Source organism: Danio rerio, chromosome 10 (genome assembly GCF_052040795.2).
Source record: "Danio rerio strain M-AB ecotype USA chromosome 10, GRCz13ab, whole genome shotgun sequence".
Taxonomy (NCBI): Eukaryota; Metazoa; Chordata; class Actinopteri; order Cypriniformes; family Danionidae; genus Danio; species Danio rerio.
Genome location: NC_141030.1, coordinates 12,078,605 through 12,097,367, shown reverse-complemented (window position 1 = coordinate 12,097,367; position 18,763 = coordinate 12,078,605). Strand labels below are relative to the sequence as shown.

The 18,763-nt window shown below is 35.0% G+C and overlaps 1 protein-coding gene across 7 annotated transcripts in view; it reads left to right on the top strand.

Moving 5' to 3' along the window:
• adamts6 (ADAM metallopeptidase with thrombospondin type 1 motif, 6) overlaps nucleotides 1-18,763 on the top strand; it is a 184,262-nt gene that overhangs the window by 99,880 nt on the left and 65,619 nt on the right. For 6 of the 7 annotated variants that reach the window (XR_015500852.1, XM_087270247.1, XM_087270249.1 and 3 more), the window contains 3 exons: nucleotides 129-236; nucleotides 6,631-6,776; nucleotides 15,696-15,759. Coding sequence is in view for 6 of the 7 variants with exons in the window: in XM_087270247.1 (XP_087126373.1) it covers nucleotides 129-236; nucleotides 6,631-6,776; nucleotides 15,696-15,759 (318 nt within the window). In the remaining variant the exon portion in view is untranslated. Of the gene's footprint in view, nucleotides 1-128; nucleotides 237-6,630; nucleotides 6,980-15,695; nucleotides 15,760-18,763 lie in introns of those variants that run through there. The other variant, XM_087270250.1, reaches the window with a different exon arrangement.

Below are 18,763 nucleotides of genomic sequence, written 5' to 3'. Positions count from 1 at the left end.
CATGCAATCTCTAAAAAGCCTGTTTGTGAAGCCTGCCCACCACATTCTGCTGGTCTTGTGTCCACTTGTTCTGGTCTCTCTTGGGAATTTCTATATTCTGATCAACTTGCTTTTGCCTTCTTTCCTAGGAAGTGTGTAGAGAGCTCTGGTGCCTTAGCAAAAGTAACCGCTGTGTCACCAACAGTATCCCTGCCGCAGAAGGAACCCTGTGCCAGACTAACACTATTGAAAAAGGGGTAAGTCAGCGTCCCATCCCAAAACTTTATGCAATGGATGAAGGTTATAATACGGGTGAGTGATATAACCGAAATTCTTTTTATTTCAGGGTTACGATATATTTAACGATATAGCTATTTAGAATGGAGGTTATTGCAGATAATCAAATATTGTTATTATAAATTTACTTAAAAACTTCTGAAATACTTTTAAAATGAAGATGCCAATATGTTTTCTGTTTTTTTAGAAGTGTTACTTTACAGGTCAATTTACTGTCAGGTTTCATATTTTCGTTTCCCATAAGTGTTAGTTTCACACAATAAATGAAAACCAGATTTGAGATTTTAAGACCCCAATTGATGCTTTATTTTAAGAAAAATTTTACATTTTACATTTTATTTTTATTGTTGTAACACATCAGCTTTTGAATAAAGTTCTTGCGGCAGGCACTTGGACCTAGGTCCAGCTGGAGACTGCTTGAAAGCAACATTGTAAATAAAGAGAATTAATTCAATAGAAATAATTATTTATGCTCTGTATGATTGTTGTCACAGTCAATGAGTCAGTCCTTTTTCAAATATTCTGACCAATTTATCAAAAAAAGATACTGTTTATACTGTTTAGCCATTCGTCCACACAAAAACGCTGTGTCAGGTAACTAACACCAAAGGTTTATGCAAAAAAGATTTTCAAAAACTCTGGTAACAGTTTGGTCGTGTGGCCACAATACCACAGATTTTGCACCATGATGACAGTGTGTTGCATTGTTTCTCCTTTCAGATTGGCTAACATGACTTTATTGTAAGTCTTTAATCGTTGGCATTACTTAACTGTGCATCACAGTCCTGTGGCCCGAGAGAGCTTAACATGCTTCAATTTATGAAAACACATGCATTTACAAAAGATGCAAACAAATTAAGAAAACAAGCTGCATTTTCTCACAACACATGCACAATAGCATGATTTGTTCTGTAGATTATCGAAAAAACATTTGCTGAAAGGGACTAATAATTTTGACCTTAAAATTGCTTTTATAAATTAAAACAACTTTTTTTTTCTAGCTGAAATAAAACAAATAGGACTTTTTCCAGAAGAAAAAGTATTATCAGACATGCTGTGAAAATTTCCTTGCTCAGTTAAATCATATATCTAAAAGTTATAAAATACAAAAAATTAGGAAAATAAGCGCTCATGGCTCCGCTCTCATTGTAGCAGATATGGGAATAAGAAAGCCTCTTCCCAATGTTCACTCATGCGCTCAGCGTTTGGGTCATCAGTTCACATTTCTGCTGGGCCCGGTTCGAGAGACAGTTTGAACAAAGATTACGGTGGTCATTGTACTCGCTCATAGGACGGCTCAAGAGGAAGAATAGAAGAGGACCATGAGCTGTCTGTCTCTGTTACCATTCGCTCACTGGATCTATTTACCGGCTAGCTCTTGTGAGCTTTCTTGGACAAGCCGCGAGCTTCAGGTTGAGCCGCTGTTTTTTTTTTTAGCGAGTGGCGTACTTATGTCTGGGTCAGCATCAAAGGAATACGAATGTCAGCCATTTCTCACTTAGCGTGTAATGGAGTGGAGGCCCTGCCAGCTCCAGAAAGACCAGAGATGGAAAGGCACGGAAGCAGCGATGACCACACATGCTACTGAATGTGCTTTCAACCAGCAACAATGATAATGAATTTGTCACGTCGTAAAGACAGACTGTCGAACACTGCAGGAAGCACAGTGCTAGAAAGCCACGCATTTCAAGGCAGAGTTCATTATTAATGTGCTGCTTAGGACGCTTCCAGTTCACAACTGGCAAGATTGACTCTATTTAAAGAGACAGTTCACCCAAAAATGAATACTAACATGCTTGAGTTTCTTTCTTCTGTTAAACACAAAAGAAGTAGATATTGACTTCCATAGTATATTTTCTTTGCTATGGATGTCAGTAAGATACTCCTAAAAAGAAACTCTTTTAAATTTGGGTGAGTAAAAGGGTCAAGAAATTAGTCAACTTTTTTTGAGTGAACTGTCACTTTAATATAAACTCTGATTTGGTTTATATAATCTATTATATTCAATTGAAGTCAATTCTTATTTATTACTATAGTGCTCTTACAATGTAGATTTGTGTCAAAGCAGCTTAACATAGAAGTTCTATTGAATTGATATTGAAATTAAACTGAAATTGTGTCAGTTTAGATTTTAAGTTCAGTTCAGTTCAGTTCGGTGGTTTAATTTTCACTGCTGAAAGTCCCAAACCAAGCAAGCCTGTGGCAAGGAACAACTTTACTAATTATGCTCTGTTATGGAGACCTCTTGAAGTCCTCTATGGTTGGCATCGTCTCTTCACAGGACTTGGATCACATCAGTGGCTCTGAACAATCTCTAGAGGGTTGAGTATCCCCAAGTGGATTTAGAGAGCAAAGAAAACAATATTGTTAAAAAAGTAGATACAGAAATACAGCGAAGCCTGAAAGTATTCACACCCCTTAATAAAATACTGATAATAACCACCATATTTTAAATGTACAATTAATTTAGTTTTTTTTTAATTAAAGAAAATAAGAAATGCCATTTAATATAAGAATTACGACAATGTTGTTTAGTATTTTGTTAATATGTAAAAAATATTAAATTATTTTACAATTTTGTTAAAATGTTAAATTGAATGCAACTGAATAAAATGTGTAATGTGTTTAAAATAAGTGTTTATGCAATTTGTATACAGCTAAAAAAATGTTTTAGCATTATTTCTGCAACCCTATACAGTTATTTTTACCTAATTTCATGTAATGACTTAATGTATTGTCAGAAAAGTGGCTAATTTGTAATTTTGTGATTTTTAAAAGGAGGCATGACACAAAAATGAGCAAAATGTACTAAAAGGAAATATGGATGAGATGGTACAAATTAATATGAATTAGCCACTAAATTAAAACTTTATGAATTGCTATGAGATTGTGTTGGTTATCAACTAACTATGGTAGTATTATTATTTATACAAAAAAAAAAAATATGATTTAAGATCAGTTAACATATTTTGAGTTAAAAATTATTTTACTCATCTTTTCTTTCTGCTTATCCCCTGCTTTAGTTTAATCATATTAGTTTTAGTTAACTATAATAAACCTGACTGTACTGTGTAAATATTTCTCAGATTTGTGTGAATTATTTTGAGGGTTTTATTATACAACTAGACATTATATTATTTACTTATGTTTATTTGCTTCAATCCTGAATTACATGTCCCTAAATACTACGTTTACAATGATGTTCGCAGAGGCAGACTTCAGAAGAGAGCGTCTGTAAGATAAGACATTCTTTAAGAGGTTATTTTAAACCTGCCTGCCTCTGTCTTAACACACTAGCCTGATTTCAGACACTGGTAACTGAGGACACTGCCTTTCCCCTGCCAACTTTTCCTTGCCTATGGACAAGAGAAAGAAATAGAGTCTGACACCAAGAACAAACCATCCAGAGAGAGTGAAGAGCAGACAAAACTTAACCCACTGACACATTTGCAGGGTGACAGTTTCCTGCACCTCCAATCCTTGTCCTCGCAGAGGGATTATAAGGGGATTTCACGTGGTCCTGAAGCCTTGAGTCTGTTTTTATTCTGGCATGGATTTAGATTAGGGACAGTAGGTGAAGGCACTGTTTATACAAAACAGGATTAAGCCAGGAAACTTTACTCCAGTGACAGCTGGAGGATGTAGTTAATTACCAGGAGGTGAATGAGCAGCTCAGTGTCCTGTCATGAATTAGCACTGGCCTGAGTGAAAATAAGGGATGAATTGGTGCTAATACTAAAAGCATGTGTTATTTATTACTTAAAGGTACGTCAATCAAATATGTTGATATTTACTGCATAATAAGCTAGTTTGAATATGCCACTGGTGACCACATCAAGCAAACAAAGTATGTTTACAATGAATGTGACAAGTTTTATGTTGGTCTTTGACAAAAGTAAAAGTAAAAAAGTAATAAAAAAAAAACTAAAAAGTAAACAATCAAGTGAAATTAAATAGCACATTTTGCGACTGTTTGTCTTTTTCTGTTTTGTGCAAATGTATATAAAAAAAACTTATAAATAAAGTATTTTAAAAAAATAGCACCTTTTGACTATACCGTACATAAAATGTACTTGTAAAATATATAAATGTTAATACACTGTAAAGAGCAATTAGTTGCTTTACTTTAAGAGAGTTAGTAAACCCATTACCTTGAAAGCAGCAAGTTGATTTTGCTTTAAAAAAAAAAAAAAAAAGTCAGTAAACCTATTGGCTTAACTTTAATTTTTTTAAGTTCAACAACCCCTTCCCCAACAATTTAACCCCTTACAGAAAAGGGAATACATGACAAAAATAATGAAATTATAATGAAATTATAAAAAATCAATTAAAAGAAAATAATGCAAATAAATAAATACATAAAAGGTATTGCCATAATAATTACTATTCAGTGGCTTAACTTTTATAGTTACTTTACTTATTGTTTACTTAATAATTATAAGGCAATGAGTTTATGCTCTTTTTTTAAGTAAAGTCAACTAATCTCTTTTTACAATGTACATTTTTGAATTTAAAAAAAGAATAATAGTATTCTATTTTACAGTTGTATAAAAAAAGGTCAATTGATTAGATATTTGAAGAGACATTAAATATTGTGATAATTTTGTGAGATTGCTTTGGTTAAAAACGTCAGCTAAACGATTCAGTGCAAATTTATATACATTCCAGCTGTGCGTTTCCGAAAACCATCGTGAGCCAACTAAGGTTGCAAGTTGCATCGTTACAAACAACGATTGTAATACACCTCTAGAGCTGTACTTAGAAGCATAGTTCCTGGCTGTGTTCTATTCCCAGTTATCCCCCTATGCCCTAATGATTTAAAAAAAAAAAACAGTATTCTCTCTTATATGATGTATTTTGCTTTCTAAGTATTTTTTATAGTTTAGTTTTAGCGATCTGCACATTAACAATTGCACTCCCTTTGTAGTACGCTTTGAAAACATTTTTGACATTTTAAGCACAGGCTCGTGACAAAAGCTATAGGTGATCTTTTTATTTAAAAGCAGAATTTATGTTACGTCTCCAAAGCTTGTGAAAACAAGAATATATAGCTTAATGCTTTTAATTTATAGTAGTTATTTATTATTAATTATTATTATTATTATTTTATTATTAAGAAATGTGTCTGTAGTCTATTGTATATCACTTGGCCTAGTGGTTAGAATATTTATGAAGTGGTTTGAATGTGTCACAGTTGTAAAAGTAGACTTTTCAAAAAAATAAAACATAAATCTATAAATATATACCATAAATAAACAATATCCTACTTAATAATAATAAAATAATATAATTTTATACAAAAATTATGGTATTTATTCTCTTAAGAAGTTGTTACTCTGCCCCATTTGGAGTCTTATTATGTGGGTTTTACGTTATAACTAAAGTGGTTCAAACGAAGGATCTGCAATAGAGAATCTACGGTTTTACTCTTGTCACTCACTCGTCACTATATCATTAATTTCCCAAATGATGCATCATACAATGATAGTTCAGCCACTAGTTATGTTGTTATTTGGGAAACACATCTCTGTAAATTAACCATAATAGTACATTAATCAGTAACAGTAAATCAACAATATCATAATCTGACAGTCTTGCCTCTCATTTCTGCATTTAATATGAGTATTATAATATACACTATTTAAATTTAATTAAAATAAATACAAGAAAAATGTAAATGAAAGTAAATAATTTTATTTGGAGCATTTTATTTTGTGAAGTTTCTGTTTTAAAATGTTTTCTCACTCTTTACTAGAATTGCAGTCTATTTCCCTGTTTAGTAAATCAGGACCCTAAAGGGATAAAGATCTGATATTAATTTGAAACCTCAAACTATCCAAAATGTGGTTGAAACCATGATTTATAAAAAAAAACTCCTGTAAACTAAAACTTTGAGAGTTAAATTATAAATTATACCAGTGGTTTCTGACATTATATATATATATATATATATATATATATATATATATATATATATATATATATATATATATATATATATATATATATATATATATATTCATTACATTATTACCTTCAAAATTATTGTTGTAAATTATGTTTCTTCAATATTATCTTTAAGTTTCTTCAAAGACAAAATTATCTCACTTTTTAAGACTTCAGTGTCTTATCAGGAGCGAAAGGTATTAATTTTGTTTTGTCTGTGTATGTTTTTTGACTCTCAAAGTACACTTACCAGTTGACTTTTGGTACTGAAGTACTGAATAGGACAAAAAAACAAACAAACAAACAAACAAACAAACAAACAAACATTAAGCCATTGATAATCATGTGCTAATAATCTTACCTGTATATTTATTTGGGCAACTATTTCCTCCCTCTGTGTGTGTCTAGTGGTGTTATCAGGGTGAATGTGTGGCGTTTGGGACATGGCCGCAGAGTGTGGATGGCAGCTGGGGCCCGTGGACAGTCTGGGGTGAGTGCAGTCGAACCTGCGGCGGTGGCGTCTCCTCGTCCATGCGACACTGTGACAGCCCAGCGTAAGTAGGCAAAGTAAGCCAGAACAAAGCTGAATGGGTCCCTGTTTAGTTCCTCTCACTACTGCTTTACCTTTTTGTAAAAGGATATGCACAAATCAAACCTCACTGTGCGACGTAGACTATAAAAAGCAGTTTCATTTAAGGTAAATTCAAGATATTTATTCTTAAAAGTTGTATGTATTGTGTAATAAACTGAAATCAAAATTACATTGTTTTACATTGTTTATTTTGCTAGCACACATTTTTAGCTTGACAATTAATCTGTGCAAGTTCATTCATTCATTTTTCTTCGGCTTAGTCCTTTATATAACAGGGGTTGTCACAGTGGAATGAACCGTCAACTATTCCAGGATATATTTTACACAGCGGATGCCCTTCTAGCCGCAACCCAGTACAGAGAAACACCCACTCTCACATTCACACGGTAATACACTACCGCCAATAAAGTTTATCCTATTCACCTGCACTGCATGTCTTTGGACTGTGGGGGAAACCGGAGCACCCAGAGGAAACCCACGCAAACAAGGGAGAACATGCAAACTCCACACAGAAATGCCAATTGGCCCAGCTGGGATGCAAACTAGCGACCTTCTTGCTGTGAGGCAACAATGCTAACCACTGAGCCACCATGCTGCCCATTAAGTTAATTATAAGGCAATGAGTTTACTCATTAAATCAAAGTCCATTTGCTTACTGTTTATTTACGGTGTTAAAACCATAAAAAAATGACATAGAGAAGGACTTAGTAAGCACAAATTATTTTAATAGGCTCTCTTCTACTTGACTTGTTATCATTTCTGGCAGTCTTTAGTACTCTAACTTGTTTTTTCTGGTCTGACCTATTATTACAGCCCTTGATGTAAAAATAATGTATTATTTTCATCAGCAATAATCAATAAAATACACGTTTCATTCGGTTCAGTGGCATTCTTTACGTTTTGTTCACCAACATGGCTGACTGTGGATGTGTTGTAAAACACTCCATAAAGCCACAGAAGATTTGATGTGTGATTCCAACCAACACACAGCAGTGTTTGCTTTCTAAATGAATCTACATTTTGAACAAGTCATGTGAACTAATGATTCAGTGATCCATTCATAAAACAAGATGTTTAGTTAATTGCTGAATAAATTAAGATGGGTCTGGATGCAGACCTGGGGCCTGTTTCATAAACCAAGCATAGAGAAAAAGCCAGGGTTCTATTGGTAAGTCAGGGGTATTAATGGTGGATTCGGTTTCATAAATCAAATTTACGATAGTTCGAAGTTACTCTGGCAACTTATGCTCGGAAACTAGCCTGGTCTGGGCCAGGTTAACTCTCAGGCTAAGTATTAAGTTCAAGCTCAATGAAAGTAATGTTAAAATTCACCTGCAGTAACTTGATGCTATTTTATTTCACTTAACCTCTTAATAATGATTAAAACTTTGTCACTTCATAGTAAATATATTTATACACCAAACAACTTTAAGAATGGAATGATACTACATTTAAATTCGAGCAAGTTAATCAAAACAAAACAAGTACAAACTACAACATTTCAATTAGATTTTTATATATTTTTTTATGTTTCTGTTGATTTTGTTTTTCCTGTTTCTTAAAAATTTGTATATTTTCCCCTAACACATTAATTTGGGTGGACAATTTTTTTGACTGACCTTTAGTTTATTTTTTGTTAGATTAAAACAAAAAGCAAATTTTGCTTTGGTACTGAATGTGTGTAACATACAAAGATATTATTGTAAAGCATTCTGTAGAAAATATTAATTTAAAAGAGAGATCTGTGAAGGGTGTACTTAGCTATATATATATATATATATATATATATATATATATATATATATATATATATATATATATATATATATATATATATATATATATATATATGTGTGTGTATATATATATATATATATATATATATATATATATATATATATATATATATATATATGTTAGGGATGCACCGATATGGATTTTTTTTGGCCGATACCGATAACCGATAATTATAAAAGGCCAATAATTATAAATATTTTAAATTGATATATTTTTATACAGCAAACTTCATAAAAGACTGAACTGCTCTTATGAACTGAATAGTCTATACGCAAAGCAAAAAAGCTATAACTTCAAAATTGCAAGGTGATTATAGACCTATATTATTCACGATTTCACATAAATCAGCAAGCAAAAAATTATTTCCTTTTCTTCATAGCAAATTAACATGCAAGTTGATTGTTGCATAAAAATAAAAGTTTAAATAACAAAATGGTATTTAATTAACAAACAAGTTAAATATCTTTAAATAAGATGAAAATGAAAGAGCTAAGGACTGAAACCAGCTCAAATGGTCATGAATAAAACGTGTTACAGTGAAGTACACATGTACAAATATGTCATGTCCGAAAAAGCCTTTTTTCAGAGATGTTTTGACAGTTTAGAGCCACCGTACAAGCAAACAGCTAAATACAGATAGTATGTTTTAGTACGTTTAGAATATGCGGCACAGATTCATCCTATTTGGCGTTTTGACATGTCACATGTAGGTGCTGCTTGTCAATCAGACAATTCTTGCCGTCAATCGTGGGAAAATGATCGATGAGCGGCTAGTTAAGAGCCCCTTTAACTGGATTCACCTTTCATCTCTCCCCCGTGCTACAGAGTGTGTGTGCGGTTACAGACGCAGTGGCGCAGTGGGTAGCACGTTCGCCTCACAGCAAGAAGGTTGCTGGGTCGCTGGTTCGATCCTCGGCTCAGTTGGCGTTTCTGTGTGGAGTTTGCATGTTCTCCCTGCGTTCGCGTGGATTTCCTCCGTGTACTCCGGTTTCCCCCACAGTCCAAAGACATGTGGTACAGGTGAATTGGGTAGGCTGTGTGTATGTGTGGATGTTTCCCAGAGATGGGTTGCGGCTGGAAGGGCATCCGCTGCGTAAAAACTTGCTGGATAAGTTGGCGGTTCATACCGCTGTGGCGACCCCAGATTAATAAAGGGACTAAGCTGACAAGAAAATGAATGAATGTATTCCGATCAAACTGAATACATCTTACATCAACACACATGACCAGCAATATGTTAATAATAACAAATAATCATATTACAAACAACCGTTATGTTTACAAGTGTTGTAAAATGTGCGGATCCTTTAAGGGACTGGGCTTCAGTTTGGGGTGTGTGAAGCAGAGGGAGAGAGAAAAGAGGAGCGTTTTTTCGCAATGAGACCATTTTCTGTGATGTTCCCTATTTGGTGACTTATTTGTTGTACCACACGGAAAGTAATAAATATTTTGGACCAAATTACATGTGTCCTCTTTTATTCACCAGCTGCAACTAAAAGAGTTCACCCCGAAACTAATATTATTCGGCCCTGGATTAATAAGTAAATCTCCCTGCTATATCTAACACAATAAAGACAGAGCAGGAAAGGAAAGGTTTACACATGTATTATTTTTCCTGAGGCGATTTAAAGCAAAATACACAATGACACTCAATCAAACATATCTACAATGATGAAGAACATGGTTACTTACTGAGTTATTAACACACAGCAGTGCCATGTGAAGAAAGGATGAACTTTGAAGGAATAAACAGTGTGAGGAGAGCTCCATTGGAGTGCACTGGGCAAGTCTGAACATGTTCCGACCACGCGAGCGTGGCAGGTCTTTAAAATTACGTAATTTATCGGCTTAAATATATCGGCCTAATTAAGACATCAGATCGATAACGATATTCTAAAAATAGCATTTATCGGCCGATAACAATATGGTCGCCGATATATCGTGCATCCCTAATATATATACAGCATTTGGAAACACTGACTGGTTTGGGATTGAGAAAGGTGTTCGACAAGGATGCATTTTATCGCCTACACTGTTCAATCTGTATGCTGAAGTGGTCATGAGGCTATGCAATCTGGACGAGTCACCAATCGGAGTGAAGATCGGCGGGAGAAACATTAACAACCTTTGTTACGCCGATGATACGACCCTGATTGCAGAAAGTGAAAAGGACCTCGAATATCTGGTCCGAAGAGTAAAAGAAGAAAGTGAACACATGGGACTATACCTCAACATCAAGAAAACGAAGGTAATGACAACAGCATGCAATGGTACAGTCCACATAACAATTGACAATGAGGAAATCAAATCAGTCCAAGACTTCATCTTCCATGGATCCAAGATCAACCACAATGGCGAGTCAGGGTTGGAGATCAGATGAAGAATCGCACTTGGCCGCAGTGCAATGCAAGGAATGGAGAAGGTATGGAAAAGCAAGGACATCAGCATTGTAACAAAGATCAGAATAATCAATGCCATTGTTTTCCCAATCTTTATGTATTCATGTGAGAGCTGGACACTCAAGAAGAAAGACAGAAGGAAGATCGATGCTTTCGAATTGTGGTGCTGGAGGTGAATGATGCGCATACCATAGACGGCGAGGATCACAAACAAAACAATCCTGCAGCGTGTCAAACAAAATGTATCGCTAGAGGGCAAAATCACCAAGCAACGGCTCTCGTTCTTTGGTCATATCATGCGAGCCAACTCCATGGAAACAGCTTTAATGCTTGGTGCAGTCAGTGGATCAAGAAGAAGAGGGTGTCAGAAAGCGTGGCAAATCATGATCCATAAAGTAGCCGAAAGTCGGTGTCGACTGATATAATCATCATCATATATATATATATGAACCCTGAGTGGAATAATTAGGAGGTGATCCGGGCTGAGTAGTAGCCTTACTTTAATATAAGATATTTTTACACACCTCCTAATTATTCCACTCGCTGTGAACACAGCTGTGTCATTTCAGAGCTCTTTCAGTTCTCTCAGTTGCCCTGATGGCACACAACATAATCGATGCATCTATGCTCGACCTTCAGGGTATCATGACAGTAATGTGCATGAGCAGTTATCTAGATTATTTAAACTAAACTCTGATGAGATAGATCAAATGATCTTCAACTTGCTGTTATGGAACCAATTTAAGCGTGGACATTTAGTTCGGGTCATTGAAGTCAGGTTTTTGACTTTAATCCTTGCTTTTCTAAACCACTTTTATGAAACAGCTCCCTGGTGCAGCTCAATCAGAGCTACATAAAATGCTTTTTGATGCGCTCGCCTAACACCGCCCCTAACCCTAACCCTCACAGTGACATCACTAGCTCCATTGAGTGCATTGTGTCTGACATTGCATCACTGATCTCGGCTTGCATCATCAAGACTGCATACAGTCACTTAAACAAATCAAATGAATGAATGAGTGAAGACTTTGGGCGTAGTCACACTATGCTATCTGAACCATGCCTAAAATATTTGACGGTGTGTCACTACATCCCAAAAGGCTAAAACAATATAACTAAAGAAATCTCCACTGTGCTGAGCGAGAGTGCTTCTCTACTGAACAGCGCATCATCAATGAAATGAGAGTCCGGGCCGTCGTGAGAGACGGAGGGGGGACAAGCATGCTTCGGCCTGGTTCAAGGCAACTGTTTATATTAGGAGCGCGCCCTTAGTGGCTGACATATTCGGCATTTACTGCCACCTACTGGCAGTTTTAGTTTCTTATTTAGAGGAATATCACATTAATTCTTGTTACTCAATAACAAATTTTGGAACAAATGCAAGGGTTAAAAGCATTTAAGTAGTTTAAATAGTTATATAAGTCAGCTTAAAAATATGTGATTTTAGTTAAAAAACATTATTCAACCTGAAGCATTATTTTTTCCAAAACAAAGGCTCTGTGCTTCACTCTAACACATCTAATATTATTATAAAATGTCAAAAAAAACTATTAAGAATATTTCTTCGCTATGTAATAAAACACAATAATACACATAATGTAACTGTCTAGATTAAAGTATGTAATCTGCCATATTAAGTTCTAGGAAGGTACATACATATTTAAAAATTTTATATTTTCAGTTCCAAAAATAATTTCTTACTTTCAGCTTTTGCCAATTGATTTCCTGCTCTAGCCAGTTTCTCCGCACTTTTCATAGGTAGCCACAGAAGCTCAAAATAGGTTTGGATGTAGTCAGAGTTTGGGTTTCAATCCCGGCGGCTGCGGAAACATCTATCCTCGCACCCTCACTGCAGACAGTGGAGTGTGGCCGGTGTAATATGTAACACCTGTGTAAGATGATCGGCCCTTACAACCTGGCTACCCAAGAGAAAGGAAACCCAAGCACTTCAAGCCAAGCTGCCCTGGAAAGCATTCATTAAGAGCGAGCCCTGAGAAAACAGCACAACCAGCCAATCTATGGGCCAAACGGCAGAGGAAGACAGCCAGAATCACCTAAGCCTTGGCAAACCTCGTTTTAGCTGCCCTCCTGGGTCGAAATAACCTGTGGAGAAATGGACAAACAGCTTAGCAGTTCACAGAGAGAGACCTGAATGCATACGTCAAAGCGTTAATAAGGCGAAGAGAAAAAGTACATACTTCCCTGCTTGGTCATAACAACCTGAACAATGGAGATAGTGCAAATGTCTTGAGCTCTCTGTCAAACAAACACAAATGGAAAGTGCTTTTTTAATATTTGCTTGTGGGTTGAGGAGTTTTCTAAATGTCCATTTATGGAACTGAAGTCAACCTTGATAGAACACGTGGATCCTCGAGGGGCTTATTAAGGGGCCCGGTTATTAATTATGGGGAATATTGTTTATAGAATTGGAAATCACCGGCCTGGGGGCATCGTGCTCTCGAACAATGGAACTCCATTTAGGGCTGAAATAAATTCCACATTTGTTTTAGTCTGATGTATTGGGGATTTTGGCTGAATTGTTTTGATTCTGGATTGTGACATGTATGATCCATAGATTTAGGTATAAAATTGGAGATAAAATTCTGTCAATAATTACTTACCCTCACTGTTTACTATATATTGATCTAAAATATATTCAATTGTGTTCTGAAGATAAATGAAGGTTCCAGGCATTAAAAAAACATAAAGATGAGTGGTTAATAACATAAATTTTATTTTTGGGTGAAGTAATCTTTTAAATAAATAAACTGAAAAAGAATAGGCAATGCGGAGGCGCAGTGGTTAGCACAATTGCCTCACAGCAAGAACATCGCTGGTTCGAGCCCCGGCTGGGTCAATTGGCATTTCTGTGTGCAGTTTGCATGCTCTTCCCATGTTCGCGTGGGTTTTCCCCCACAGTCCAAATACATGCACTATAGGTAAACTGAATAAGCTAAATTGGCCATAGTGTATGAGTGTAAATGAGTGGGTATGGGTGTTTCCCAGTGATGGGTTGCAGCTGGAAGGGACTAAGCCAAAAAAAATGAATGAATGAATAAACAAAACTACTTTAAAGTTTGTTTTGAATGTTATATCTCCTTCTGACTCCAGGTGGCGCTATGGCTATTACCCCAATTGCCACATTAATTTGATAAGCCACCATGACCAAATGTAAAAAAAAACAATCCGATATAATTCAGACAGTAATTTTTTGCCAATTCAGTAAAGCAATATTTTTTAAAAGGGTGATCAATTACATTACATGTCGCATTTACATGGCACAAATGTAAAAGTGTGTAAAATTCACATGAACATTCTTCAAATATACTATATATTTATTTGTAAAAAAAACTGGTACTTCTAGAGGCCATAATGCATTGCACACAGAAACTATATATACTGAAATAATACATGAATATACTGGTAAATCGGACCTTTGTTAAAGCACAATATACAGGTCAGGTCAGGTAGTAATTATAAGTCATGCCACAATGCATTTGCTCATATACAAATAATTTTACATTTAAGCACCTGGGGTCAACAGATTATCCAAGTCGACAATACTCCATAAAGTACTCTGTCATTTTTTTACTGTATTAAGACAAACAGTTTTAAAAACTGTAAAGGGTCTACTTTTATTTGTATTCATAATTACAATAAAACAATATGTATTTTGTAAAATTAGTAATACCAACAGGGAGTATTTTCTCTTCTGTCTTCTGTCAACATGACTGGCAAACGCGTCAGAAAATTATTTTAGGTAATTATTTAATCCATAAATGATTCTAAATTCTAAAAAAAACAGCTAATTTAGAAAAAAAACCCTCACTTTTTGTAGTCCCTCTTATTTTGTTATAGTTATTTATATTGAAATTATTAAAATTGAACATTCTCCCATTTGTATGTAAACAAACAAGCAGAAATGTACTTTTAGATGTTTTCTTGCATGCATACAAAACCTGTAGTTGACTGTATTTTTACTCTGCACATTTTTTAATTTGCACATTTAAGTCATAAGTGTGACATTGTCCTTCTCCCTGTGTCAGAGACTCACTAGCTGCTGTATGCTGTACATAAATTGCTAAATACAGTTAACATTAAAATCCTAATAAAATAAATGATGTTAAAATCTGAATTAACAGTTTGGTATTGTAAAAACTGTCATTTGATCAACTGTAATCAAATACTTGTTTGTGTTTTTTAAACAAATGTAACATGTCTTAAGTTAGGTGAAAGCACATCCTGATAGATTTCTGTTTGCCAAGTCTTTTCAGGTTGGGACTTTTCTTGACAGGTGACCCTGAGATTGAGTTTCTCAGTAAAAACTACTACAGACACAGTTTTTCTTTAACAGATTTTTAAATAAACTCATGTCTAGCTAAGCAGCTCGTATACAGACATCCCAGACTCATGTCAATGGTTGTGCAAGTGGAGTAAATTGCTCCATCAATTAATTTTATTAATGGGAAGTCCCCATTAAGACAGCTGTACAAGTGTGTGTTTGCATGCGAGTGAAGGACATGTTGAGATTGAGGTTATTGGATTATTTGCCCTCCTCTGCTAAAGCAAATGCAGTACATATGCTGTCCCATGTTGATTTAAACAGTCTGTGAATGCATTTTAAACAGGTTTCTTGTCTGTTATGATGGTACCTCATAAGTCTTTTTTACTCTTAACTCTTTCAGGCCGTCAGGCGGAGGGAAGTACTGTCTCGGAGAGAGGAAGCGCTACAGATCGTGCAACACAGATGTGAGTTTTTGCATTGTCTGTTGTCTGAATCATTTTATGCTCAGGAACTTTTTGAGGGGGCAGTCAGGGTGTGTTCACTCTTGGCAGTTTAGTTCAGTTTAAACAAATTCTGGTGCATTTGGCATGTTAGTGGTTCAGTTGAATAAGTGTGAGTGCTGCCGTCTGAACATGGTCTGAACATGGTTTGAACATGGTTTGATTCAGCATTTAGGTACTAAGGTACAGTTCACCCAGAAATCATTTATTCACCTTTAATTTGTTACAAACTTGTTTAAATATCTTTCTTTTGTTACCTAAAACCTGCAACCATTGACTTTCAAAGTATATTTTTTCCACTATGGAATCAATCGTTACGGGTTTCCAGCTTTCTTTTATCTTCTTTTAGGTTCAGCAGAAAAATTAAACTTATGATCATTTGAGGGTGAGTAAAAACTAGTTCAGTTTTACTTTTGGGTGAATGATCCCTTTAAGAATTTGAACATCATATCACATGCAGATGTTGACAAATGGCTGAATGGGTGCTGATTCCATAATGATACCCAATTCAGTTACACTCCCATAAATCATTATATATAATAAAGATGGACTTTTTTAACTAAACGGCTTCACTTCTGCAAAATATGTTTCCCAGTAATAGGTTGTGGCTGGCAGGACATCCACTGCATAAAACATATAACAAGAATAGTTGGCGGATTATTCACTTTGGTGACCTCTAAATATGGATAATGGATAATAACCTGATAAATAATAGACTAAGCATAAGGAAAATGAATTAATAAATCTGCAAAACACAGGTTTCTGTAACAGGCAAATAACATGTTAGATTTGTCTGTATTTGTTAATTTTCAACAAGCTAACAAGCTCACAGCAGAGGAACCATTTGAAATATGAATCTCTCTTAAACAAGCAAAGTATTGTAGTTTTGGGAGTGTAAACACTTATTTAAAGGCAATTGTTAAAGTGATAGTTAACCTAAAAAGGAAAATGTACTCACAGTTTACAGTAACTTTTAATGAATTTCATTTTTCTAGCGAACACAAAAGAAGACATTTTAAAGAAAGTAAGATACTGGTAACTATTGAATTTCATAGTAGAAAAAAATAAATACTATGGAGGACTATGGTTACCAGTTTACACGACTTATCAAAATATAACAGTAGTGAAAAGAAATTCAAACAGTTTAGAACAAGTGAAGGGTGAAAAATTATGACAGTATTTTCAGTTTGTCTAGTTTATGCAATGTCTAGTTTATTGCAAAATGAAAATCTGTTCCTATTTATTTGATTCTTAGATACAAACAACAATCTACAAAATTACAGTGAATAACATAAACAGCAACATGTGTCATTACTTCATCGAAAGAAAGGCTAATGTAATAGGTAACAGAAAGTTTACATAGTAATACAACTTGATTGATTAGGATCATGGTATCAGTATTCATATCAACTGAAAAAAACCTGAAGCATCCTAAAAGAAATCCATCATCACCACATGAATTTATAGGATCTTTAATATGGAAATAGAGCTTGTTAGTCAGCCTTTCAAGCACAAACCTCTGGAAATAACAGCTAAGCACAAATAATCAGTGTGTACTTTGGAAGTCAAGCAGCACCCCCATGCATTGAAAATGAAAATGTGTTGTGGAAGGAGACTGTTGGTGACATCCGATTAAATTCTAACCACTTTTGACAGCAGCCCGGCAAGGATTTAGCTCGTATAAAACAATGGCCCAATCATAGATTTAATGTAATTAATTCTTTGACCTGGTGAAATCCAAACAAAGCTTTTGAAGGGGTTGAAGACCACTCTCTGGTGTGTTTATGTGGGGCATTCCAGCGTCTGGATTTATTATGGCTGTGGCTTTGAAATTATTAAGTCATTGAGGATACGGCCCCCCTGCAGCTCTGCTTCAAGCCACGGCCATTGTTCAGTACCAAGCAAAGGTCTGCTATCATTTGTTCGCCTTCTCAAAACAATGAGCTAATACACAGCCCCTCGCTCACTGCTGACTCTGTGATCCGCCAGTTTACATGGTGACTCGGGTTAATAACAATGCCACGGTGGAAAGAGGCCAAGTCCAGCCGCATATTAAAGTTTAATTGGATTTAAAGCAATAATGTTTAAATAACATGAGTTCATTACACAATACGAATCATTTTTTTGTCATTTTTTAAAAAGGGATTTGTTGTGCAAAGAGACAAATTGCCCATTTGTAAAGTAACTTTTCTGTACCCATATATGAGATAAATTCAATATGTAACTTTCTATTACTGTCACATTAGCCTTGATGACGATCATAAGATAAAGTAAGGCTCGGAAGGCTGTTATCATCCATCCACATGGTTAATCAGCTATACTAATAGAGAAGACTCCGGATCTGTTTTTTACATTACTGTGACAGTTGAGTTTAGGGTTGGGTTAGGGGTAGACATTAATAAAATACAATAGATGGGAAATTAAATAAATAATATAAATAATTATTTTCCCAGTGATAGGTTGGGGCTGGAATTCCCTGTGATAGGTTGCGTAAAGCATATGCTAGATAAGTTGGCGGTTTATTCCGCTGTGGCAACCCCAGATAAATAAATGGACTAAGCTGAAAAGAAAATGAATGAATGAATGAATGAATGAATGAATATAAATAATTCTCGTTAACTTTCGGCCACAGTTGTTTGTGATCTACATAGTTAATCTTTATAGCTAATTAACTATGTGGGTGGATAATAACAGCCCTCTGAGCCTATCGCAGAAGGCCCCTACTGTATCTATCAGCTAATAACCACTGATAACGCCCATTCAGTCGAGTGATAACATTCAAATCGGCTGGGATTTATTGGATTTATTAGTTATAAATTTTAGTGTAATGTAATATTTTATTCTATAAAAGTTTCATTTAAATTATAAATGAAAATATAGTCATTTAGGGTATTTTCTTTTCAAGTTAAAGCTGTGTGGATTAAGGGCTTTATTTTGACGATCCATGCGCGAAGTGCAAAGGGCAGAG